General features: G+C 42.5%; 1 protein-coding gene across 1 annotated transcript; it reads left to right on the top strand.

Annotated features, from left to right (window-relative positions):
* The first annotated feature begins 10 nt into the window (after positions 1-10).
* WDR4 (WD repeat domain 4) lies at positions 11-22601 on the top strand. Its single transcript, XM_030475746.1, has 11 exons — positions 11-180; positions 1006-1068; positions 1925-2071; positions 4271-4427; positions 5028-5140; positions 8154-8214; positions 9506-9604; positions 15697-15761; positions 17291-17474; positions 18381-18450; positions 20967-22601. Exons 1-11 carry the CDS (start codon positions 62-64, stop codon positions 21143-21145), a joined length of 1257 nt encoding a protein of 418 aa, XP_030331606.1. The 5' UTR covers positions 11-61; the 3' UTR covers positions 21146-22601.
* The last annotated feature ends 2706 nt before the right edge of the window (positions 22602-25307 follow it).

Here is a 25307-nt window from a genome sequence, read left to right as displayed (position 1 = left end):
TCATCGCGCCGCGCGGTGTGCGCTGCGCCGCGCACGTGGCGGTGCGGACGCATGGAGGGCGATGGCGGCGCTGGCGGGCGGGCGGCGGCGCGGCCCCGGCCCGGCGCTGGCGCTCCGCGGGGCGCTCATGGCCGCCAGCGGCGGCGGGAGGCTCCTGGCGGCGCCGTACGGGGAGCCCGGGTCAGTGCTGGGCTGGTCGGGGCCGGGGATCGGGGGGAGGCCGCGGATCTGAGCAGCACAGGCCGCCCCGCTGCGCGTCCCCTGCGGAGCCGCAGCGGGTGGCGGGGCCTTCCCGCTGGTAGCAGCCGGGGAGGTGGTGGGAGAGCGCGGGGGGTTCTGATGCTGCCGCTCGGGAGAGCCCTGCACGGCCGGGCGCGGGCCGTGGGGCGCTCCTCGGCAGCCTTGTCTGTCACTGAAATGACGCTTCTGAGCTCTTCAGTCTTCACGGTTTTTGGCTCGATTGAGCACCCACAGATGGGTAAATGCTAGTGGCAAATGCGTCGAGTCTGACAAAAGTAACGTATAGAATCAACTAGGTTGGAAAAGACCTGTAAGATCATCAAGTGCAACCATTACGCCAGCACTGCCAAGACTGTCACTGACTGTCACAACCGTGTCACTGAGGGCCTCATCTACGTGGTTTGTGAACGCTTCCAGGGACAGTGATTCCAGCGCTGCCGTGGGCAGCCTGTTCCAACGCCTGAGCACCCTCTCTTGTGAAGAAATTTTTCCTAATATCCAGTCTTAACCTCTCCTAGGTGCAGAATACATGGTTACGTTGCCACAGTTGAGAATTTCTCTTTTTGGTATGCACGTGCAATCCAAGGTTTTAAACTTCAGCTTCTGTAGCTCATTGGGAGCCATTCGGCAGAGGTGGTACCTCTGCGTGTTACAGAAATAGGAGAATAGTAATAGCATGTTACAAAAAGAGTTGATGCTGTTCATGGTTAAGCACGTGGTTGTTCTAGTTCCAGCGGTTTTAGTCTGTTGTTCTTTTGTTTGCAGCGATGACGGTCTCTTTGTGTTCGATTGCGTCAATGCGGAGAAGCCCGCCTTAGGAAATCAAGGGTGAGAAAATCTGCTTAGGTAATCTGCTGTTTTCCTAGAGGGTGCATCTTCTCCTGAGATGATCTGGTCATGATGAAATAGTAATGTAAGAAAGATGATAAAAACAATAAGATGATAAAAATAATGGTAAAAATAATAAAATGATGAAATTACAAGATGATAAAAGAAATTCACGGGATGACTCCTCTCTCAGGTGATGGTGTTTTTGCTAACCCTGGTGGATATATATGTTATTTCTTTGTTTCTTTTCCATCCCAGAGGAGTGGCTACACCTTTTTCTTGTTTAGAGAAACACCAGTAGTTTAATCCATGATTCTGTATAACTCTTCTTAATCAAGACAGCTAGGGAAAAAAAGCTGCATTTTTATTAGACCATCTAAGTTAGAAAAAACCCCACAAACCAGTTACGTAACTCATCCTTCAGGTCTGTTCTGTAAGTCATGAGATTTCAAAACCTGGAAAAAATCTTTTTCTTGGTTTAAATTCAACCACTGGACATTGTTTTACCTGTATCCAATTTCACTGTTTTCCCTGAAATTCGTATCAAGATTTGCTAGCACAAACCCTAGTGTTGGGTTTGTTTCGTTGTTTGCTTTTTTGGGCAGTGTTGGTTGGTTGGTTGGTTGTTTTTTAGCAGGTAACAATACACACTTAGTCTTTATATCAGTTTCCTTTATCTTGGCTTTTTTCTTTGCATTACTGTTCACGTTGGCCCAATGTTTTAACTACAAATAAAACTTTTAGAGCTGTACTTTGTTCTTCAGGCTCCTTCTTGGTGGTGTGACAGCAACCTTCTCAAGGATTTCGGTAACTCTCAAGTTGTGAACTGAACTGTGCTTCCTCTTCTCTCTATTAGGCAGGATGGAAAACAGACAGATAAAGGAAGTGATGACATCCTAGCTTTTGCCTTCTCCCCATCAGGAGATTACTTTGCCTTAACAGATGACAATAAACGTCTGATTCTGTTCCGTACGAAGCCTTCCTGGGAATGTGTTAGCATCAGGTAAGGAGGTAGGGTGTTGCATGTCACTTTGTTATGGAGTTATGGCTGGGTAATTTGGAGTTATAAAATAGTAGTACTTGGGATGTTGCCATGTGTTATCAGTAAGCTTCCTTTTTTTTTTTTGCCTTGTACTTGCTCAAACAAACGTAATGTTCCTGGAAATTCAAAGATACTTGTCAAGAAGTGACGCATGCTATGCCCCACACCAGGAATGGGAGTGCTTGTGTTTCCATCATTGGCCAAAGAAAGGATAATCTCTTTTCTTATTCCAAAAGACAGTATTTGCGTCTTTAAGATCTGAAACTTTACCTACGCCTCGTGAACGTTAGGGTGGGCCCGTGAGAGCTATAGTGGCAAGTTTAATGAGTGCACTGTCCATTTCTGTTGATTTGGAGGAGAAGATGTTTTGGGGAGTTTGAGAAATCTCTTAAAAGCACATCTTTAGAGATGCTGACAATTGTCCTTCAGTCTTCTTTGAAGACAGTCTGTAGCTGTCCACTAGAGGTCCTTCAGTTTCAAGTTTTCTGCTGCTGCTTGTGACGATTGTCTGTAAAGAAAGAGGACCATGAAGGACTTCCTTAGAAAGTGCCTCAGCATGTGATATCTCTGTTTCTGGTGGTCTCTAACAAATGTGAGGCCCTGATTGCAAAAGAAAATGGAGTCTTTGCCAGCTTGGCTGTGTGCGTGGTATATGATGGACCTTTGGTGGGTTAACCACTGTTATAGTGAGTAAATAATCACTGACAAAACCAGAAAGGGCAAATTTCTGTTCATTCTGCTTTCTGTCTTCCTTGCTGCTCTGCCTTGTATGTCTTGCACGTAATACGCCACTGGATAATTTTTGATGTTTCAGTTTTCTGCTGAAATCAATCAATCAGGATCACAGCGGCATTTTTTGGGAACGTCACTACCTCCTGTTAGGAAAGTGGGAATAGAGGCAAAAGAGTCTCTGCATGAAAAAAAGAATGCCAAAGTTGAGCTATGTAGCTTGGATTAGTGTTCCGTGGCAAGCTGTATGAGAGGTTTCATGCAGTGCTTTTGTAGTCAGCTCATTTCAGATGAGGAACTTTTGAATCTTTGTGCTTAACATCAAAGGCAGTACAGTGAACTTGGTGCAAGTCTTTTTCTTGTTGGCAAGGTAACCTATTTTGAAACTGTGCTCCCTGAGCCTGCAATGTGTTCATAGGCATTCTTGTCCTAGATGTTTTCTCTTTGCTCCTTTATAAACAGTCACTAAAAAGTATTACGATTCTGTCTTCCTACCTGAAGTACAGTATATTGTTCTGTTGCCTCCAGGCAGTCACCCTATTTCACAGTAGGTAAATAGAAATGTCCATTCCCTATGATCCCTGGCGTCCACCATCCCGTGTTAACACATAGGACATAGAGGGGTTTGAAAAAGAGGTGTTATAGAAAGCAAAAAAAAAAAGCAGTACTAACAATAGCTGTTAAATTGCAGAAGCATTCTCCAGAGTAAGTGATGAAACCTTTTTTGAAACTTCTTTTCTGACATGTATGGTCCTTACATTTATCTGAAAAGTTGTAAGAAAACTGTTACCTGCTACCCTGGCAACTGGAACTTTAAGGTGCTGGCAGGTGATGAGGGGAAGTCAGCGTTCAAGTTTAGGGCTTTGCCTGGGCAAGGTATCCTGAGACTGTGTCTTTCTGACTCTAGATGCGAGAAGGAAGAGTCTGTGAGGCTCATAAAGAAGGGCTTCCTTTTATAGTAAAAATTGTCAACTGGAGAAATAGTTTCAGCACGGTTTCTAGAGGTCTTGCTGCAAAGGACTTACTAGGAGAACTGCTATACTGTCTTCTATTTTCTGTGTGTTTAACTGTCATTTTTATTGTGGAGGGTGCAAGAAAGTCTACCAGCTTTCTGTAGAGTACTGGCAGGCTGCCTAGACAAAATGCTCAGTTGAGAAAGTACCTAAGCAAAGTGCAGGCATGCAGTTTTAATGGTCTCTCCTTTTTTTCTCCCACCCCCCTGCTGTTTGCTGTTACATAGTTTAGCCATTTAATAGGTCTCAAAAGGGCTGTTTTGGCCCATACCCTCCCTTAACATTATTCTCATTGCTGCCATTTCAAGAATGTTGCATTCGAGAGGTTTTTGTCTCTTGCTCTGTTTAACTGGGTCTGAATCCAGACTTGCTGTAGGTGCCATCCAGAGCTGTTCAAACTGTGCTGTTTTTCTTTCAGGTGCGTGACCAGGAGATGCACTTCCCTGGTTATTACAGCTGCAGAGGATAAGATTCTGGTTGCGGACAAGTCTGGTGACGTCTATTCTTACTCAATAACAGAACCCCAGGCAGATGGAAAACTTGAGCTGGGTCACTTGTCTCTGCTACTGGATGTTGTAAGTATGTGCCTCTGTGTAGTTAGTGTAGAAACCTGCATTCCTGCATGCGTTTAGGTCTTTCATTGTTGCTCTTGTCCCAGGTTTGGGAGTTCTTTTTCATATAAGTGAAGTATGTGGTTTGGATTTCTTCGTGCCAAGTTTGTGTCTGCAGAGTTTGGTAAGGAAGGAAGCTTACCAAAGGGCTATGTATTCTTGGAGTGTGAGTGTTTAAAAGGTCTTCATGTTGCAGTCACTGAAGACTTGGTAATGGAATGTATATGGGAATTCGCCCAGTCTGTTATGTTGGTTGAGCTCTTCAACATGGTAAGTTTGTTTCTTTTTCAGATGCGGTGGAACTTCCACCTGTACTGTTGCAGCTCAGTGTCTTTCACTAGACCCGGTAGTCGGTGTCACTTGTCTTAGTAAATGAGAAAGTCACTGTCTTAAGATTTATACTTCCATTGTCGGTAGAAAAGCATGACTTAATGTTTGCACCTGCCACTCAGAGGCAGGAGAAACAGATAGTTTACTGCTTATCTCTTTTTCTGCTGGTTAGGAAGAATTATATTAAAACAAGCATTGAACTACTGGGCACTAAATCTCTCCCTTCACCAACAGGCGCTGAGTCCTGATGACCGATACATCCTAACTGCAGACAGAGATGAGAAGATCAGAATCAGCTTGTCAAAGGCTCCTTATTATATTGTATCCTTCTGTCTGGGACACAGAGAGTAAGTTCATTGTGTGCAAAAGTTACTGTGTGCAGCTCTTCACTGTGCCTCAGAGGATGAAATTATTGCCTCCTCAGATCATATTAAACAATAGCTAGATCTGAGGTAGAATCATAGAATGGCTTGGGTGGAAGGGGCCTTTAAATTCATCAACCAACCTTCCTGCAATGAGCAGGGACATCTTCAGCTAGATCAGGTTGCTCAGAACCACATCCAGCCTGGCCTTGAATGTTTCCAGGAATGGGTCATCTGCCGCCTCTCTGGGCAACCTTCCAGTGGTTCACTGCCTTCATCATAAAAAATGTCTTCCTTATATCTAGTCTGAATCTGCTCAAACAGGTCCATGTCTTGTATTAAGGACTCTAGAGCTGGATGGGGGTCTCATCACAGCAGAGCAGATGGGCAGATTCCCTTCCTTGACCTGCTGGCCGTAAGAGACCTCAGAGCCTGGAGATCGTTAGTTCAGGATGAAGCCTACTTTCAGTCTTAGGAAGGGAAGTCTTAGGAAGTATTTGTGGTTTGAACAGACACTAATCTAATAGCATCTCAATGCAGAGGTCAGACTTGAAGGTTCTGTGGTGATATAATAAAACCATAGCTGTATCAGTAGGAAAGATAGAATACTCTTTCTGCCTGGACGTGAGGCTGCAGTGAGCTAGGGGCTGCAGAATGGTCCCATAAAGTAGATTCAAGGAATCATGCTTCTTAATGTGTTTTTCTTGAGATTGGTTCTATTGCTATGGGCAAGAACACAAAGGCATGTAGAACTATTTGTGGTAGGTAGATCACAGGGACATCCCTGTAGAAATATGATGTACTGCTGTGTTACCAAGTCTAATAAAGTGCATGGTTCACTCTGGATAAAGTGGGAAGGGTGATTTTTCCTTTCTTCTCCATCCTCAAGTGAAGGCCCTTCTCATTAGGTGTGACCCTGCGCAGGGTGGAGAACGCACCTAATTCTGCTTGTGGGGATGCTGAGTTACTTGGGGGTAGAAGCACCCTTCTAGACACATTCTTCCATACGATGATGCGACATGGTGCAGTCCACTCACTGTATCAGAAACAGGAGTGAAAGAAAGCCAGCGTGACTGGGGAACTTGAGATAGGTTTAGCAACGTATCTAAACTTGCCCACCAAGGTGTTTTAATAAAGCATTTAGGACACAGATTAATTTGGAGTGTCAGTGTGGTTTTAATAAGATCATTTTGGAGTGTAACCTGCAGAACTGGCATAGTGTAAAAGCAAGAGACTACTCATGTTAATGATCTAAGTAGTCTTCGATCAGGTCAGTTTTGATAGCTTATTTGCAGAGCCATGTCTTATGTTTCCTCCACTGTGTACATAGTTTTATTTTCTAATAGATAGAACTTGTTGGTCAGAAAGACACTTGTAAAGAGACTTTTAAAGGGGACTGTTGTGTCTGCCAAAGAGTTGCGGCTGCAGAGTGGAAAGGCACTTGAATTGATTGAAATATATTTAACAATTCAATATTGAAGTTAGGAATGATTAAACAAAGCATTACATAACGCAGCTATGATTGTTGTCTGGTTTCACGCTCATGGATTTTGTTCTTTCTGCGCGGTGCATGATGATTCTTGCTGGATCTATTGTGCCTGCCTGCACCTGCCATTACTGCTTTGTCATGAAAGTGACCACATCTCTTCCTTCTTTTTTTTTTTTTTTTTTTTTTAATATTTCTCTTTTTTAATGGCCTCAAAATTTTGCCTGTTTTCAAAAGTGAGACTGTTCCACTCAGGAAATGTTCAGCTCCGATCACTATGTTTTAAGTTGCTGGGCATTAAGATAATAAGGAACTCCAGAAGTTCAGGTCTGCATTAGTCAGCAAAGACAAGTCATGGTAGACACAACGGTATTATGTACTTCTGAAAAACAAGGTTTCTGGGTGAATGTAAGCACTGGTGGTAAATTGCCACACGCTTGTTTTAAAGTTTTGTAAAGATTGCTTTTGCGTGATCTCCAACTGTAATGGGAGAGATGTGGTACACTGAAAGCTGGGTCATCATCATTGTGTTTTAAAAGCATCTGTTGTGTTTTAAAAGCCAACAGGATGCTGGGTTACATCAACAAGAGCATCACCAGCAGAGATAAAGATGTCATTATCCCACTCAGCATTTGTCAGGCTGCATCTGGAATACTGTGTCCAGTTTTGGTCCCCACTCTACAAAAAAGATGAGGGCAGGCTGGAGAGGGTCCAGAGAAGGGCCACAAAGATGATTAAAGGGCTGGGAAGCCTGCGTATGAGGAAAGGCTGAGAGAACTGGGTTTGTTCAGCCTTGAGAAAAGAAGGCTCAGGGGAGACCTCATCACCATGTTCCAGTACTTAAAGGGTGGCTACAAAGAAGATGAAGACTCCCTTTTTACAAGGAGTCACATGGAAAAGGGGAGGGGTAATGGGCACAAGTTACTCCAAGGGAGATTCCAACTAGGCACAAGAGGAAAATTTCTCACAGTGAGATCACTCAGCCATTGGAATAATCTCCGCAGGGAAGTGGTGGATTCCCCAACACTGGACACTCTTTAAGATTTGGCTGGACAGGGTGCTGGAGCATCTAACCTACATCATGCCTGCCTAAAAAGATTGGACCAGATGATCTTTGAGGTCCCTTCCAACCTGGTATCCTGTTATACTATGTTGATTCATGTGTTTAATGTTGCATCGTGAATTGAGAACATGGTACCTGAGTAGATATGTCTCCATTGGTATTTTTTGGTCTAAATGGCAATGTTCTCAGGCAGGAGGAAATCAGTAGAATTCCTTGAGTGCAGATGGGGAAGTATTTTTTTCTATTAAGTAGCAAGTCAGTAGATCTTGTAGTCTATATACACTATATTAAGTACTGTGGACACATTTTTTCTTCCTCCTGATTAGCTTGATGTGGAGAATCTGTTTATTATAATGTTCTCTTTGAAACTGATGTTTTTGCTTACTGTGTATATTTAAAGACCAGAGTGTCATTCAAGAGATTTCAACTTTTGACTGCTTTCCCCTTAGGTTTGTAAGCAAAATATTTGTAATACCCGACTATCCTGACCTGCTGTTGTCAGCTTCTGGGGTATGTATGGCAATTTCTTAAAAAAAAAAGTATTTTTCTTGAAAGTTTAGACTTTAAAACCATTGTTTGCTTGTGTTTCCCCAAGTTCCTTGGGATACTTGGAATAATCTCTCATGGTTTACAGCATGACCTCTCTCTCCTTCTCCTCCTTTCTCAGCTTTCTGTTCAGTGTTCAACCATTCTATTGGTAGATCATATAAGAGCCATTTACTGTGTTTATAGCAAGGCTAGCTTTGTAAGATCTTTGGAATGGAGAAATCACAAAGTCCTCAGTGTTTCTTCATCATTAACTCTTGCTTTGAAGCACAGACAGACTTTAATCATTGGACTATTAAACAACTTTGAAGTGAACAGGTATTACACCAGCCTGCCATGATGAGTGTCTTGAGAATGAATGGCCTTAGATTTTTTCAGAGCTTTTAAGATGAGAAAGTTGTTCCCTTTAAACCCTCCCACTTGTTTTCCTCTGTGAGACTTGTTCTGAATTATATTCTTGCCCGTATGTCCTCATAGTGCATCCATGTTGTGTAGAGGGTGCAGTGCAGTGCTATAGAATGGTTGGATGAGGACTGAAGAAGTATTTCCTCTTTTCCCCCTCCCAGCTCTTAAATTGATGGCATCTTGCTGTCATGCGAGACCTGTACAGAGTGAGTAGATGGAGTTGGTCTAAAAGAAGAGAAACAATGTGCCTTGTTTTCCCAGACTACCAAAACTGCATAGGAAACAAACAATGTTTTCTGTAAAGATGTGAAGATCGTAGTAGTTCTTAGCATTTGGTTTCAGCTGCTGCTCCTGCTTCCTTAAGTCTCTTGTCTCTTGTTCTTCTAATTCTCTAAGCAACTCTAGCATTAGCACTGTGTGTGGCTGTATTTATTCTAAGCAGATGCTCTTTGAGGACTGTTTTTCCAGAGAGGTGTTTAGCTTCTTTCCAGCAGATTACTAAATCAAATGAGAATTTGGGTGATAACAAGGGTAGGGGCAGAGAAGGGCAACCTGAAAGAGTTGCCATTAAAATGCTGAGCACATGTATTGCTTTGCTATTTGAGACAGACTTAAAATGCACTCCTCCAGCTATGCAATTTCCACTTCAAAAGGAGAATTAAAGTTAGCATGATTGAATAATTTAGAATGGAGGGGGATAATTATGTTAATTAAAATGCTTTATCTGCAATTTGAGGTCTTAATGTGGGAAGCTCCTCAGGGAAATAGGATGTAGCTGAAGGCCGCAAGCAGCCTCTCTTTGCCTGAAGTGATGTTAGTAATATGCTTGTGTCCCCTTCCATCTGTCCAGGACTCAACTCTAAGACTCTGGGAGTACAAAAGTGGTGAAGAAGTGTACTGCTGTCATCTAAGTAGCATCTGTGGGACTGAGGCAGCCAAAACTGACCAGGTATGCCCATGTTTGTTAGTGCTTTGCTACCCTCCTGATTCTTGTGACTCCTAAATGTGTTTGTTGCATTTTGTTAGGAGTGCCTCCCTTCTGGTGGTGGGTTTGAAAGTTACATGAGACCTAGAAACCCAGTAACCTGGGATTTCACTAAAGGAAGAAGGTCCCTGAAATCCATTCCTGTGTCTTGTGTGCATTTCTAGGAAGTGCCAAGCGGTGACCAAAAGTAGTTGTTTGTAATTCTTCCCAAATATTCTGCACACTGGACAAAGCTTCACTTGAAAATTTTTCCAAAACCACAGAGAGCTTAGTCCCTTAGCCAGAAAAGGTCTTGTAACACTGGAAAGATCTAAAGAATTACACAATTGAGAAAAATACTTAGAATTTGAAGTGTTAAAGTTGCAATTTATCTGAGCAATTTAAGTTGCAATTTATCTGAAGTTCTGTAACATTTGTAACCACAATGTTGTGGTTACAACAAAAGCACTGGAGACAAAAGCACTGGGCTTGTTCCTTTGGGCGGTGTTCAAAATTAAAATGAGTCCTACGTGAAAACTGAATACCCCTTTCTTCTTAGTTCTTCTTAGCTTGCAGCCTGTACATGAGTGGTATCATACAGCCTTTGGGGTGCTGCTGTGATTTGGGATGCTAATCTAATGTGAGCAGTGGTTCTGGTAGTATTTGATCTCTGGTTTTGTTCTGTCTTGTCACATGAATTGGCATACAACCCTATTAGCAGTGAAACAGCATTTATTCTTGTCCCTAGGACCAAGCGCCTAGGGACAGGCCTGACAATTCAAGCATTTTTTTTCTGCACCGAAGACATCAGCAAGTCGTTCTTTGTGTTGGAGAGTAATAACGTGCAACTTTTGTCTGTACATAAGCCCAGAAAGGCAGCTGCTGCTTATGTCACAGCATTCAAAATGGAAATCTTAGTTGAGGCCTAGAGTTCCTGTTAGCAGGAACTCAAGGTAGTATCTATATGGACAATTTAACCTGCTCCTGAACTGGAAAGTATATTTGAAAGCACACCTCTTTTATGAGAGGTCTCTGTCTCAGGTATGCTTTAAAGCAGTTCAGCTTGAGTCTGGTGCTTCAAATCTTTGAAGTAGCTACTGCTCATGTTTTTCACAAGCAAAAAATGGGTGTACCAAATTAGGAGACAAGCCCATCTAGCTGGTATCCTCTTACATTCTGAGTGCAGCAGGATTTGAATGGGGAAGGGAGAGTGAAGATTGAGGCAAACATACAAAATTACCACATATAGCCTTCTGGAAGTACGTGGCTCAGGGAGTTTCAAAGCCAAAGCGTTTTATCTTTGTGTTCAAAAGTAGCTAATGAGACTGCTTTGTTGAAACAGCGTGGTTTGATAGCCACCAAATCCATGTCTGAAGTAATGTTGCAAGGCGTTTCTGTTGAAGGGAAGAATGGTTTTGTGTTAAAATACTTTGTCTTCTAGCTTTGTTGGATCATCAAGGACTAGTAAGCAACTAGCTGTGAAATGGGGAATCCTGATATTAATTTCAAGAATGCTACTTGTTGCCTAGACTAGCTTAGCATTTAGGAAGATAGCTTGGTCTCACACAGAATCCTAACTCCATTGTTTACAAGTTTATAAAAAATAATATTAAACTATATAATAAACCTCGAATGTAGCATTGGATAAACTAACAAAGGTTAGAGGAAAAAAACCTGTTGCTGCAAGCAGGAACTGATTTAAAAAATCTCCAACTCTCTAAGAATGTTCTTGAAGACTTTTGAATGTAGTTTAGTAATACTTGCCTTGTCTCTTAACACACCTGATAAAGTCCCTCCCATAGGATACTCTTTATGCTGATGGAGTCTTTCATAGAAATTTGGGATGCCCTTTGACTGTTTGAGAAGTCTCTGTTTAGCATCTTTACCTTGATGTAAGCAATGACAGAAGGGGAAAAGCCACAACTGTGGGTTAATAAATATAACACAGCAGTTAATAAACTGTATTCCTGCAGTGTTTTGCAGTTCTTCTATCCACTGCCATATGTCTCTCCTAACAGTGGTCTTGGAAATCTCAGGCTTGTCTGTTGCCTTAATCTATAAAATTCTGCTTATTGCCCACTCTTACAAGCACTCCTAAATCTGTCTCTGATGACACTAAATTTGCATGATGCTTGAGGCGTGCAGAAGACTCAGCTGACCTCTAGAATTCGTACATACTTGGAACAGTGATCAGGCTTCATGTCCCAGCTATTACAGACAGATAAATGACAAATTTAAACCTTAATGTGGTGTATTGCTACCTTTGTGTTGTATTGCTACACAGCTGTGAATATGTACTTTCTCTATGGTCAACAGGACTGAAGGGGAAAAGAGACTTGTGTTTCTGTGACTGTGTTGTGTTTCTAGAAGTATGTTGTGTTTCTAGAGCTACGACTGGCATCATAGTTCTAGAAATGCTAGAGATGACATCTGGTGGTAGCATTCAGTCATGCTACACATCCAGATGTATCAAAGATCGTCTTCGCAACCGAGAGTGACATTTGTAGACTGAATTTAAGCAAACGGAGCAGCCCTGCTTAAGCAAACAGAGCAGCCCGGAGGAGAAGGACTTGGGGGTATTGGTTGATGAGAAGCTTAACATGAGCCGGCAGTGTGCGCTTGCAGCCCAGAAAGCCAACCGTATCCTGGGCTGCATCAAAAGAAGCATGACCAGCAGGTCAAAGGAGGTGATCCTGCCCCTCTACTCTGCTCTTGCGAGATCCCACTTGGAGTACTGCGTACAGTTCTGGTGTCCTCAACGTAAGGAGGACATGGAGCTGTTGGAGCAAGTCCAGAGGAGGGCCATGAGGATGATAAGGAGGCTGGAGCACCTCCTGTATGAAGACAGGCTGAGAAAGTTGGGGCTCTTGAGCCTGGAGAAGAGAAGGCTGCGTGGAGACCTCATAGCAGCCTTCCAGTATCTGAAGGGAGCCTATAAGGAGGGACTCTTCCTTAGGGACTGTAGTGGTAGGACAAGGGGTAATGGGTCCAAACTTTAACAGGGGAAGTTTAGATTAGATATAAGAAGTTCTTTACTGTGAGGGTGCTGAGGCACTGGAATGCGTTGCCCAAGGAATGCTCCCTCCCTGGCGGTGTTCAAGGCCAGGTTGAACAGAGCCTTGGACCATATGGTTTAGTGTGAGGTGTCCCTGCCCATGGCAAGGGGGTTGGAACTGGATGATCTTAAGGTCATTTCCAGCCCTAACTGTTCTATGATTCTATGAAGCGGTCTCTTGAGTCAGCGCTTTTTAGGTTGTAATTAGCATGCTGTCTGCAAATGACTGGCAACCAGAGATCAGATGGGTATTGAAGTGTTTTTTCTTTTCTTCTGCTTTGCATTTCATTTTTACCATTGATAACCGCTGTGAATGCACTGAAGCTTGAAACACAACTCAAAGCACAATGATAATGGAATCACCAATAATGGTGTGTCATGTGAGCACATAAATGTGGGCTTATTTTGCTTGGCAAATGATGAATATATGTCTGTTTGGGGAACATAGGAGTATTTTTGAACAGTGTAGCATTGGTTTCAGTTGATGGATTGCAGATCCTCGGTTCATTTTCCCACTAGAATGGGAGTAATTCTCTAAATTCATAGTGTTATATTTTTCCTGCTTTGGAGCCTTCACCGCATGCAGTCCTCTTGACAGCAGAAGTTTGTTTAAAGTCCAGAACATGAATTGCACAACTCTACCCCAGTAGTCCAGTACATTAATTTTTCATAGGGTCACCCCTTCTCACAGATGATATCAGAAGTTAAGGTGTTGGCAGTCTGATAAGTGTCATAAATGCTGAATAAGTTCAGAGAGTATCAAGAGAACTGTTTATCTGTTTATCACGGACAGCTCTTATAGCTGTTCTTGAAGTTAATTGATTTCGTAGGCTTGTCCTTGAACAAGATACTGCTCTGGGGCTTGCATTCACTGTGCTCATAGTTGGCTTACCCATGCATGGAAAGGAAAGAGCTTGCAAAGAAGATGCCCTTTCTTGTCTCTGTCCAGCTGTGAGTAACACTTGGTTCAACTCAAAAAAGCCTACTCCTCCTTCCCCCAGTGAGGGTGGAGGAGAGCTGCTGCGTACTTCAAGTTCACAGAACCCTTTGTGTCTCTGACAAAGCACTTGGCTGTGTAGGTGGGCACTTCCCATCACTGCATTTGCCCGATGTGTTTGTCATGACACAGGCAGAGAGTCAGAGCTTTGTTACGAGAAATAAATACCTCAGGTTTGAGGTTTATATATATACGTATCTTGGCTTGTTCCCTTAAATGCCTAAAGAACCTACTGGTGGTTTACAGTAAGAGCTGTCAGCTCTACTCGTAAAGCTATGGTGTAAATAGGTCCGTAGTGCAATTTAGATGTATTATCTACATTTAGATGTATTATCTACAGAGAGATTCAGCCCACGTATCCTACCTGGTATTTGGAACTGTAAACATTTTTTATGTCTGTGTGAAACAGGGGTCCTGGATCCTGATACTAAATATGGACTAACAACTTACTATTTCTGCAGAGTAGCGAGAGATTAGTCCCATGTGTTTTGCAAGAGCTCTGAAACACATCACCCTTTTGATATTTTCATAAAGAGCTCCTCTTTTATCCAAACAGGCAATCAAGTACGTGAGTGATGTGTGTGCATGCTGCTGTTCTTGCTTCCCCCCATGAGATAGTATGACACAATGGATTTTATTTTATTTTTTTCCTGGTAGGATATAAATAGAAATGAAAATCAGGGTTGCACAGTGCATATTTATAGTTACACAGCTATATTTATACCATTAATTAACAAACTTTTCCACAGTTGGTTTATCTCTTAGTAGTTGCATCATGTACTGTTGACAGAATAGCTTCTGGTATTAAAACTTGCTGACTTGAATGTTTGGGAGCTGTACAGCTTGTTTTGCTTTCCTACACTGATTGCACCATTCCAAAACAAGCAGCCTGACAATGCCTGTACGTCAGCTGGTAGTTCAAAGGGTAAAATCCCGTGTTTACTCCCAAACTCAGCTTAAGCTGGTGAAACAGAAGTTCTGTATAGTGGCCAGTGTCGCGTTAGGGAAAGAGGTGAGGGCTTGAGAGGGACTTGAGGATGCATCTGAATTCTGCCAGCAGAGCATCAAGATGATGTATTTTCCCTGCCCTATAGGGAATAACTAGCTACTTCTCTAGTGGGAAGGTTTTACTAATCAGCAGTGCTGGTGTTATCGCTACTTCTAAAATATACTTGAGAACCAGCCTTTTGCCTTTGCAGTTTTGTCTTTCACATTATATAACAGACACTTTTGTTAAAGCACCCTAGGGCATCTTCTTGCAGTTTCTCTGCCTCTCCCAAGTTCTTACTTCCCACTTGAGGAGCCTCAAATCAGTTATTAAATATTTCAAGTAGTATAGTTTGTGCAGCAAAGATATTTCTCTGATTCTCTCCCAGACGGATAAAACTATGTATCTTCTAAATTGGAAGTGTGGTGTGAGTATTTTTTTTATTGTTGTTGCGTGGGGGATTTTTTGGTGTGGTTTTGTTTTTTAGGAGGAAAATGGTCTCTGGCAGTCTTGCCTTGTTCTTCAGAACATGTTTTTTGTTAAGTGATGTGGCTTCACCCAGACACATGTTGAAAACAGAGACAGTGCAGCAAGGATATTAGCTATGCATCACTGTCTCCTTTTTTTAAAGCAGCTAATGGCTTATGTTTATAATCTCTAAGCTGCTAGTGTGATATCCTGGCTGAGCAGGCTTAATGTTGATGGTTTTGCGATTAGCATTGCAGGAGAGAATGTCTGAGGGTGGTATACTTTTCCTTCAACTGTTAGTTTGTCTATTAAGAGTCCTTCACTAAAACCTTTACATTTGACCTCTGTTTGGATGGCTATGAAGGGAGAAGTATGAAAAACTTAATAAAACAGCAAACACTGGTACAAAAATATACTTGACTGCAGTTTAAAGGTAATTATGTTGCTTAACTTGATGTAAATTAATACATCTGCTAAATTTTAAAGGCTAAGACATGAAATGGAATGTGAATTTTCTGCCCATAAATGGTCTTAACTTACAAGGATGTTTCTTTTTCTTTTCCTAATAGAAATACACTGTGTCAAGAATAACCTACTGCTGTCAAGGTGGTTATGTTGCCATTCTATGTGACTGGTAAGAATAAATGAAATAACGGCTAAAATTGTCCCAGCTCCTTGCAAAGACAAGAGCAGCTTTCCCTGTTGGCTGCCCTAACTTTCCCCTAGCCTGCAGTGCTTGGTACTGTGGACCTTCGAGCATCCCAGGCATGCCTGTGGCCTCACAGGGAGCCTCTGAGTCCTCATTGTACTTGGTCTGAGTACAGAGGTGCGTGCAAGGGTTACCCAGCTTAGTTAAATTTTGCAAACTTTGTGATGCCTTTCTCTCAGAGGAGGAAATGCAAGGCTTAAGATGCATGTGAGCCCTGCTTGGTGCTCAGGATGTCTCCCTAAATTGCTGTGCTTGACCCACGTGTTTTGTGTCCTGTTTTGTTCAGGATGCTGTGGTGATGCAGTGGCCAAACTTCTGCTGCCATATTCTGCTCCCGTAAATGGGTTTGGCCATTCTGTTTAAAACTGCAGCATTGCTTCAGTTTAAAATTGTGAGGAGCCTACATTGGCTTTTGGGTTCAAATGTATGTCTTGTGTAAGGAGAGAGTGCTCAGGAGCTGAAGGGTTTAAGCTGGCAGGGAATTCTCTTGCAGGAATGGACAAGCCCTCTTCCTCTCTCCACAGCATCTTAAGCCTACCAAGGAAGCTGTTCTTCCTGACAAAGCTTGCCAACAGGAAAGGGAGCAATTGCCAGAGCTGCCTGTACAATGAAATTGGCAAGCTATCCCCTCAGTAGATTTGCTCTTTGCCAGAGCGAGGAGCCTAAGTGCTTCCCATCACACCTTCTGCATGGGCATCCAAACTGGCCCTGGAAGGGGAAGCCATGTCAGCTGAGGGCTCTGCCCATGTCACTTAGCCCAGGGGCCTTGCCATGCTCTGCGTCAGGCTTTTATTTCCAGCTTCATGGCCCAGTGTTTCTAGACAGTGCTGTCCTGGGGACCTGCTAAACCACCTGGAAGGGAGCTCAGCTGTCCTGCCTTGGCACACTGGGGACCTGTCTGAGGGAGGTTAGGAAGCTCTGCACATAGGGGCTGTGGCTGCTAGAGGAATGAGTGCTGGTGGGAGAGGTAGAGATGAGTGCAGTGCTGTTCTTCAGCTATGTCAAGGTTTCCTGTCCCTCTCATTCTCTCTTCTACTCCCTCGCATGCAGTTCCTTTACTGTTTTGTTTTTGGCTGGTGCTCAGCTACATATTCCTTCAAGTGAAGCTCTATAGGCCACTGTGCCTATGATGCAACACTCCTTATATATGGTAATGCATATGAAGTTCCCTTTACTACTTTTTTTTTCCTTTTTTTTTTTTAAGAAAAAATAGAGTTGACTGCTTTTTCTTTCATATAACATTTGAAAAGCCATTTGATGTGTTAGGTATTTACAGCTTCTGCCTCCAATCATGTAAGCAAACTGCGCTTGAAGGGCTAGGATATTTTTTGCAATTCCTAATGCCCTTGCTTTGGCTCTGCTTGGAATTAGAGTGAGTGTTTGTAGTTTGCTGTACAAGTAATGGCTGTAGGTGGATTCGGTAATAATGGTAATTAAGTTTTTCCTTTCAAAAGTATTCCCACAGTCTACGTCTTTCAGCTTGATGCCGTTGCCAAGCAGCTAGTTTACAAGCAGCAAATCTCTTTGAAACATAAAGGTTGGGACATTGCATTTGAGGAAACAGGAGGCCTATGGATTTTGCAGGAAGACAGTGAAGCTCCTCTTCAATTGTACAGACCATGTGATGGACAGTGGAAGGTGGATACTTTTGTTATGCTAACATCCTGAATGTTTTGTGTTGTCTTGAGGCCATAACAAAAATGGAGTAAACTATATTCTGCGAAAGCTAAGTGGCACACTTCTCCATGTCTTGAGATGGAGTAAAAGCCAGATACACATCTCATTCTACTTCTCTTCTGCATATAACACAAAGCTGCTGAGGGCTTGTTATGAATACCAGTCTCTTCTGTGGTAAAGCTAACATCTGGCATAGCAGGATCAAGCAGAGTTGTCAGCCATTGTACTCCGCCCTTTCAACCATTGCTTGTGCTTTCTGTGTGCTACACTTGAGTATTTAAATAAAACCCCACAAAATCCAAAATCTCTTTGTGGTTTGCTTTGTGGTGTGCTTTGTGGAATGCTTTCCACACAGCATTCCCTGTGCCTGCTTTTGGGGACAAGGCATTCTGGGACCATTAAGGGGATTTTTTTTTCACTGAGAACAGGGAGTCAAATTTGAGGGATGTGCTGTCAAGTTCTCTGTAAGAGCCTATTCAACAACTGGAAACTCGTTTCTTAGCTTTGTAAGTCCCTAGCTTACTTATAATTCTGGTATAGTTGTGAAGTGGTTTCAAATGAACCTTCTAAGTATGTTTTTTGACCCTTATGTGTTCCTTGTGGTATTCCTTTTCCTCACAGATTAGTAAGTGGGAATCCATTTTCTTTTCCTTCAAGCTGCAAAGCTTCCTCAGCAGAACACATGTTCTCAGGCCAGGTTTCTATAGCAGTCCTGGAAAAAAGGAGCCTAAAAGAGATCTTGGAGGGCTTACACTTGCTCTCCTTTTCACTGTACTCCTCTGAGAGCTGTTGCATTTTCAGCATGTTGTGAAACGTAAGATTGCATGATATCCTGGGAATAATAAACAGTGTCCCTTCTTTTCCCAGGCTGTAACTGATGACAAGGGATTACAGAAGATGACGAAATATCTTAAAGACAATTGGACAGTGTTTGAAGGTGAGAAATTTGGCCTAAAGTCCCAGGAAATGCAATTTTTACAGCTAAAGCATAAGATTTAGGAGCAAGATGAGAGTTCAGGTCGGTTTAGCTGGCTGTTGAAGTCAATCTTTCAGTTTTCTCAGTTTCACGCTCTATCTGGTATGGAGGTTACTGCAGATCATGAAGTGTGTTCAGGTTACTGTTATCATAACACGATGTACGTATTTAGATCTGAATTGTAGCATTATAACTGTTTTACAAAGAGAACTTATCTCTTTGTAAACACCCTATGACAGAGCTGCTGGAGTCTGTCTTACTGCTGTGATATCGAATATTGTTGTTTGTCATCTTGTCCTTACCTGGGCAAGATGCTTTATCAGAAGTACAGGGGAGATAGTAAGAATGGAATAGCCGTGGGAGGAGCAGCTTTCCTGTAAAGATGGGCCATTTGGGACCAACTTGGCAAGGTAGATTATGTGGAACTTGCTGTAGCTGGAGGGTGTGACCCTGGATGGTATCGCAGAGGAAATTGCTTGGTATCAGGGTTCATTCATTTTGTTCTTGATTTCTGCCCTACCCCCAGTCTCTGGCAGAAAAATAGTAGTTCAGAAGCACCCTATGGTTCTAGGGTTTTTTGTATTTAAAAAACCCCCACCTAACTTCATTTAGAAGCTGAAATTATGGCAGTGGTGGCTGCAGGATAGAGAAGGGTTGCAGCATGTGCGAGTGGATGTCTCATTATGGACTGAGAGTTGATTAATTGAAATTCTTTCCTGTACTTTGCTCGGAGACTGGGAACCTTCCTTAAAAAGGTGTTACAGTCCCCATAGGTCTTGTGGTCTGTTCTTTCTGGTCATATGTAAAGATAAAAGAGTTGCAGGAATGTACAGTCTAATGTAAAGTCTCCTTAGTATCTAGTATTGGATGGTTTAGGGTGTAGTTGTCATTAAGTTGGTACAGTCTTTGAAATCTAAGAGGAAGTCAGGTACTGCTTTGGAAGGGAGAGTGTTTGCATGTAGATGTTGCCGACTTGGTAGTTACAGCCAGGCATATAATTAGAAGTATGAGATCTGAGTGAAAATGAGACCTCTTACTTAAACCAGAGAAGTAAAAAGAGCAGGCAGGGGGGAAAAGGTTCTGAGTGTGATTAGCCAGTGTAGCAAATTGCCGTGATAGATGGTAGCTGGCTGCATCTGCAGCTGGGAAAGGAGGACTGCTCAGATGACAGCATCTATTATTGTTAATTAGTAAGGGGAGGCTCACTTGATGAGCACTTATTCCAGTGCATAATTAGTGCTTGAAAAGGTAGTTACTCCTTTTAAAAGAAGTGATCATTATATTGCTTAACCCAGTCTTAATGCCTGCATATAGCCCTTTTATAAACTTGTTTCACCTGATTGCTGATTCTGTAGGATTTAAGACAGGTAGGTCAGTCTTGAAGTACACGTTGAGCAGTTTGATGTTCTCTAATAACTAATGTCAGAAAAAGATAGAGGAAGATTTAGTGCAGACTGGTCAAGTAGAGAGTGGCATGGATATTCAAACTGACAGCACGCAATTTCTTGCAGGGCCAAAAGCCAACAACTAAATTGGTTACATAAGGCCCTCGAAAGTAAAAGCATGCCCTTTGCTGTGCTCCAGCAAGGGAAAGTTGTTTTGTTTGTCTGTCAAGACACAGCGGTTGCTGCACGTACGTTACCGTGGAGTAGCACACTGGCTTCAGGACCAAACCCTGGCAAATACTGTATTTCCTTGCATTTGCCCTTTAAGATCAAGAACTTTGGGAAGTGGGAAAATGTAGGAATACAGAGAGACCTACAGGTCACTGGCTTTGTCAGGTACCATTTAGAAATTTGGACTTAGCCAGCTAGTCCAGGTCTCTGTTCTCTGCAGAAACAATCTGATTGGGGTATTTAGATAGCAGTTAGCTCCCTGCTAACTTGCCTAAACTTACAGTGTTGGAGGTGGTGTGATGAATATTACGCTGAATTCACAGAAGCTGTAACAAAACTGTGGGAGTGAATGCTTAGAAATGCGTATGTGCTGTAGGACATCACTATCTGAAGTCTACTTCTTTGGGTTTCTTTTAAGTTAATACTCTAGGAGAGAAGTCAGCTAAGCACATTTAGGTAGCATACACCTTTTGCAGTGCTTAGGTCTTGGGGAAAAACTCACTGGGATGTCAGACAGTAAGATACAACTGCAGTTGTTTTTAAAACAGAAGCCTTGAAGTCTGCAAATGTCCTACATGTGTGGAGAGCTGTGTGCACTCATTGCATCAATGTCAGATGCTTGCCTCTGTCTGAATTTTTTAGCCTAAAAATGAAGGTTATGTGTAGCTGTGTGAATGCTGAACAGAAGCTTACCAACACAAACCAGGCTTACACAGTCAGTGTAAATGCTGATATTTAATAAAGTGGATAGGACCACAGTAAATGAGTTGAAATGCCACTATCCAGAATTGCAGGAAGTAATTGATGAGACTGCTAAGGGAATCAGCACTTGTCCTGTGTTCTTGTTTTGCCCAATTGCAGGTTTCGTTGGTGCAGAGAGCTACTACAGCAATCTCTACAAGGCTTCATTTGAGGACATGGACACCTACCTACAGAAGAAAGAGGAAAGGTTACAGCAGAAGAAAAAGAAAAGGCAGGATCTGCAACATGGTTCAAATGGACAAACAAAAAAGATGAAGACTGAAGAACCATCGCTATGATATTCTTGTTGGCTTGTAACTTTTGTCTTGCTGAAAGGAACTGATCTGACCGTGGACTGTTTTTAAATGTAAAATGAATTATGGAAGAAGACTGGTTTAACCTTTTATTCAGATTCAGGTTTTCAGTTAGCCTGATTGATAGGCCAATATCCTGCTTGCAGCAGATAATGCATTCACAATATGCCTAAGCTTCTAGCAGCATACAGGTGTTAGTGCTTCAGTTCTAGGAATCTCTAATGCATGATATATAAATACTTGAGATAGTATTTTCCTTGAAATGGAATTTTCCTTTTGTCTACTGTGTTCAGGCTTTCTTCTTCAGGTGGAAGTATGCTGATTAAAGTTGATGTGATTTTTTTTTTTGTTTGTTTGTTTGTTTCTTTTTTCTTTTAAGCTACATAAAAGGCTTATTAGTTAATGTATCTAACTTGGTGTACTTGGCTATGGGAAAGGGAATGTAGAAAAATTCTTGCTATATAAGAAAGGTTTCAGCTGAGATACCACCATCTCTGTTTTTACCCTTTACCTTCCATTTATGTGGTAAGGATTCTGCCTAGCTTCTAATCCATCGCTTTTTACTTGTGGCATATTTCTATAGGAAGAAGTATGAAAATAGATTTTTATGTCCCAGAAAGTAAAATGTGTCAGTTGACTTTGTGTTACTGGAAGATCCTTCTATTGCAATACGATCCTAGCATGTCTGTGAAAATGATTTGAGAGGCCTGTGAGCAAAACTTGGATTGCATTCTGCTTTGTTCATGTCGCAATTAGCCGAGAAATACATCTTTTCGAAAAGTTATCATTAAGAGCCTTATCAGATCACTTGTTGCTTCATCACGGGGCAGAAGATATGCACTCACCTACCAGGTGGCATCATGTCTATATGGAATATAATGTACTTCATAAAACCAGGTGTAGGAATCTTTACAATCCATTAAAAGTATTCAGAATTAACCTATGAACCCTGAATAGTTTTCTAGGTCTCTTTATATAGCTGTCCTCTCTGGAGTATCTGGACACTTAATCATTCTGCACTCCAATTATAGTTACTCTAGAAGGCATTGTTGAGATGTAACTTGTTTAGAGAACATCAGGTGTTCAGCAGTGAAGCAGAACTTGCTGCTTATGTCCACTCAAAATTGCAGTCTTATCCTTATTGTGTGTCCCAGAGGCCACGAGTCTTTCTCGTGTTGTAGAATATCACATGGATTGTCATATTCCTTCTGTTTGGAAGTGCCTCCTTAAGGATAGAGTGTTGAGTGCATTAGTACAGATACAGTGCTTCAGCTCCAGGGTCTGGTTTTGGTGATTCATTTTAAGTAAAGAACCTTCTGCCTTGGCAAAGATTTCTTTGGACAAAAATTGTGAAGTGTCAGGAGCGGTATTGTCTGTTCTGGTTAAAAGTCCTAATTCTGGCAGGAGCTGCCTTGACAAGAATAACATGTGAGGTAGTTTCTACTATGTGTATAGTTACATGATGTAAGAATGCAGCGTCATAGCCACAAAGATTGTGATCTCATGTAGCAATTTGGCCCCCTCTGTTCAATATCCACATATCAGGGATCTGAAGCATCTTGTTCAGATATCACTGAATCAATTGAGAGCTTTGGATTATGCTAGATCTTGGACAAAGGAGAAGGTGGTATGTGTGGGTGAGCAGTTCTACCCCCTCAGGTGTAATAACCTTTTATTAAAGAGTGCTGAGATAAACAGACCTGACTTTACGTAATCTGGAGCAAATGCTTTTGAGCTGTCTTTCTTTCAGGAGACTGCCTGAACCACCAGGCTGGCCTGGTGGAGTGGCTTACTGGCTCTCGTGGCAAAGAGCTAGCCTAGTGTGGAGGCCCACCTGAGTGCCTGAAGGCTCTTATGCTACATGGAGTCCTTGCTGTTTCCTGGAACTTGGCTTGGGTGGTGTCCTGATTTGTACTGTTGAAGATCGTGTCCTCATACGTATGGTGTCCTTGCTCTAGGAAGGTGGTGTCTGTCCTTAGCTATGCTGAATTAGAAGCTATTATTTCTGCAAAACATCACTGGATATGCATACATATGGGATGTCAATAACTGGAGCAAATGCTTTTCTATATTTAGGCTGGGAATGTGGTAAAAGGCTTAAACTTAGAGCTGAAATGCAGATGTGAGGGCCAAGGAGCTTGGTCTGCTGACAGTTTGTAGCCTCTCCTCCAACAGAAGATGTTAAATGTCAGTAATGAAGCTCAACAGATTTCCTGGTAGTTAACCTACATCTCATGCTGATGAGAAGCTAGGATTAAGGAACCCTGTAATTTCAGTCTTCTGAAGGACAGTTGCATGTGTGAGGTGAAAACCTTTTGACCGTGCCTGGTACAGTAAATACATTGGTATGACATTGGTGATGCATATTTTTCTTGGTCCTCAAGAAAGGGTGAGAAATTGCCATCTGAAATACTTGGTGATATGGGTAGGAATGGTGACTTGGGAGACTGAGTTACCTGCTGTATGATGGTGGATATTAAAACTCTGTGGTTCTTGTATTCATCTAATTTAATAAGTTGCTGCAGGGAAAGCAGTTAGGGAAGCAGTTAAAGAAGCCCCAGCCCCAGGGTGTAGCTTAGTGATTGTCCAGGTGAGGAGTTTACAAGTTCAGTAGTACTGTCTTGCCAGAAGCAGGATGGTACTCACACTGCTTGTGAACTAGACAGGACAGGAGGAAAACACTCCAACTAGTGGGCTTTTTTGCTAGCTGTTGGAGAAGAAATTATTCTTTACCCAGTGTGAAGCTTGCAACATTTCTGAACAAATTGGAATCTGCAGCCTGAGTTTGTGCTGGATCATTTCTGCATGTCACGAGGTGATCCTGTGTTTGAGGTGATGGTGTGAGCAGATCTCTTTTATGTCGTCAAACCATTATTTTAGCCAGGTCCTCTGAGATCATGAGGGCTGGTCCCAAGAATTGTTCTGTTGCTCTTGCCTGAGCATGGGAGGGATGCTGGAGGCTGTGAGCATGCCTGTCTTGCAGGGCCTGTTCCTTGTGGCACTCCTGCTCACCACAGAGGTTTCTGCACAACCTTGCCTTCTCTTCATTAGCTTTGATGTTGAGTGTTAAAGAGTCCATGTGCATAAACAAAACCATTTAGTCATAGTCACAGAGGAGGAAAATCTTCTGAGGATGACACAGGTAACTGCTTTCAGTGGGTTGGTTGCAGATCCTGTATGGGGTTTTGGTGTGAACCTGGTATTGTTACACTTCCAAAGGATAAGAGGCCACCGTGTCATTTCCTATCCCCAAGGGATATTCTTCCCAAGCCGCTTTCTCAGTGCAGGATAGAGCTTGGCAGTGATCTTTACTGGCTGCGGGGTGCTCTCGTGATCCTCCCCCTGCCTGCTGCCCTGGAAGAAACCCAGACTTTCTTCTAGCACTTGAACTATGAGAGAGTGTGTGGGAGTGACATGGGATGTGGTATCTGGCAGATGATTCAGGCCTATTCTTTTTCCTGCAAGCTTTCCGATTCCATTTCATGTTTCCTTTTCTGTGTTCACAACTTTTCCTCTGCGAGCCCCTGTGTCTGTGGACTGCTTTGAAGGGTCTGTGAAAAGTGATCAGAGAAAGGAAACTTGCTTGAAAGGTCTAAATCCATTGCAGTGTTCCTACACCTTGAATGGAAAACAACCAGACACCCGTGAATCATTAAAAGGGAGTGAACACTGCTGCTACAGAGTGAGACAACACTCCTCTCCCTGGTATTTGAACTATTTCTTTCTAGTGGCTCAACCTGATGTTGCTTGCTTGTGTTTATTTTCTGAACTTGAACCGAAGCATGTATGTGTGCCCAGCAAGATGGGGATGGGTCAACTAGGGAGTAGTTTTATAGCAGAACTGGGAACCCTCAAACAATTGCAAGGGGTATTTGTAGGCCACCTAAGTTCACCCCACACTGTGCTAGGCTTTTTTGTGGTAACTGTTTGACTCCCCTTCTTCTCTCCTGAGCACTGACCATCCAAGAAGTCTTTAAGAAAGCAGGTAAAAAGTTTCTTTTCCTCGGCATTTTAAACCAAAACATATGCTTCCTACTCCCATTGCTGGGCCTTCACTGAAACCCCTTCAGCAGGACGGCGTTAAACAGAGAGACTTTTTATCCGTCATAACAGGAAGGAATCCTAATAAATGCAGTCCAGTAGCATG

This window comes from Strigops habroptila, chromosome 2 (genome assembly GCF_004027225.2).
Source record: "Strigops habroptila isolate Jane chromosome 2, bStrHab1.2.pri, whole genome shotgun sequence".
Classification (NCBI taxonomy): domain Eukaryota; kingdom Metazoa; phylum Chordata; class Aves; order Psittaciformes; family Psittacidae; genus Strigops; species Strigops habroptila.
The sequence above is the reverse complement of the archived record's forward strand: the minus strand, read 5'-3'. Positions and strand labels throughout refer to the sequence as shown.

Coding starts and splice junctions, on each gene's coding strand:
- WDR4 (XM_030475746.1), top strand. CDS start 62: ATGGCGGCGCTGGCGGGCGGGCGGCGGCGCGGCCCCGGCCCGGCGCTG. Junction 4,428..5,027: donor TGTCTCTGCTACTGGATGTT/GTAAGTATGTGC, acceptor CTTCACCAACAG/GCGCTGAGTCCTGATGACCG. Junction 15,762..17,290: donor GTTGCCATTCTATGTGACTG/GTAAGAATAAAT, acceptor TCCTTTCAAAAG/TATTCCCACAGTCTACGTCT.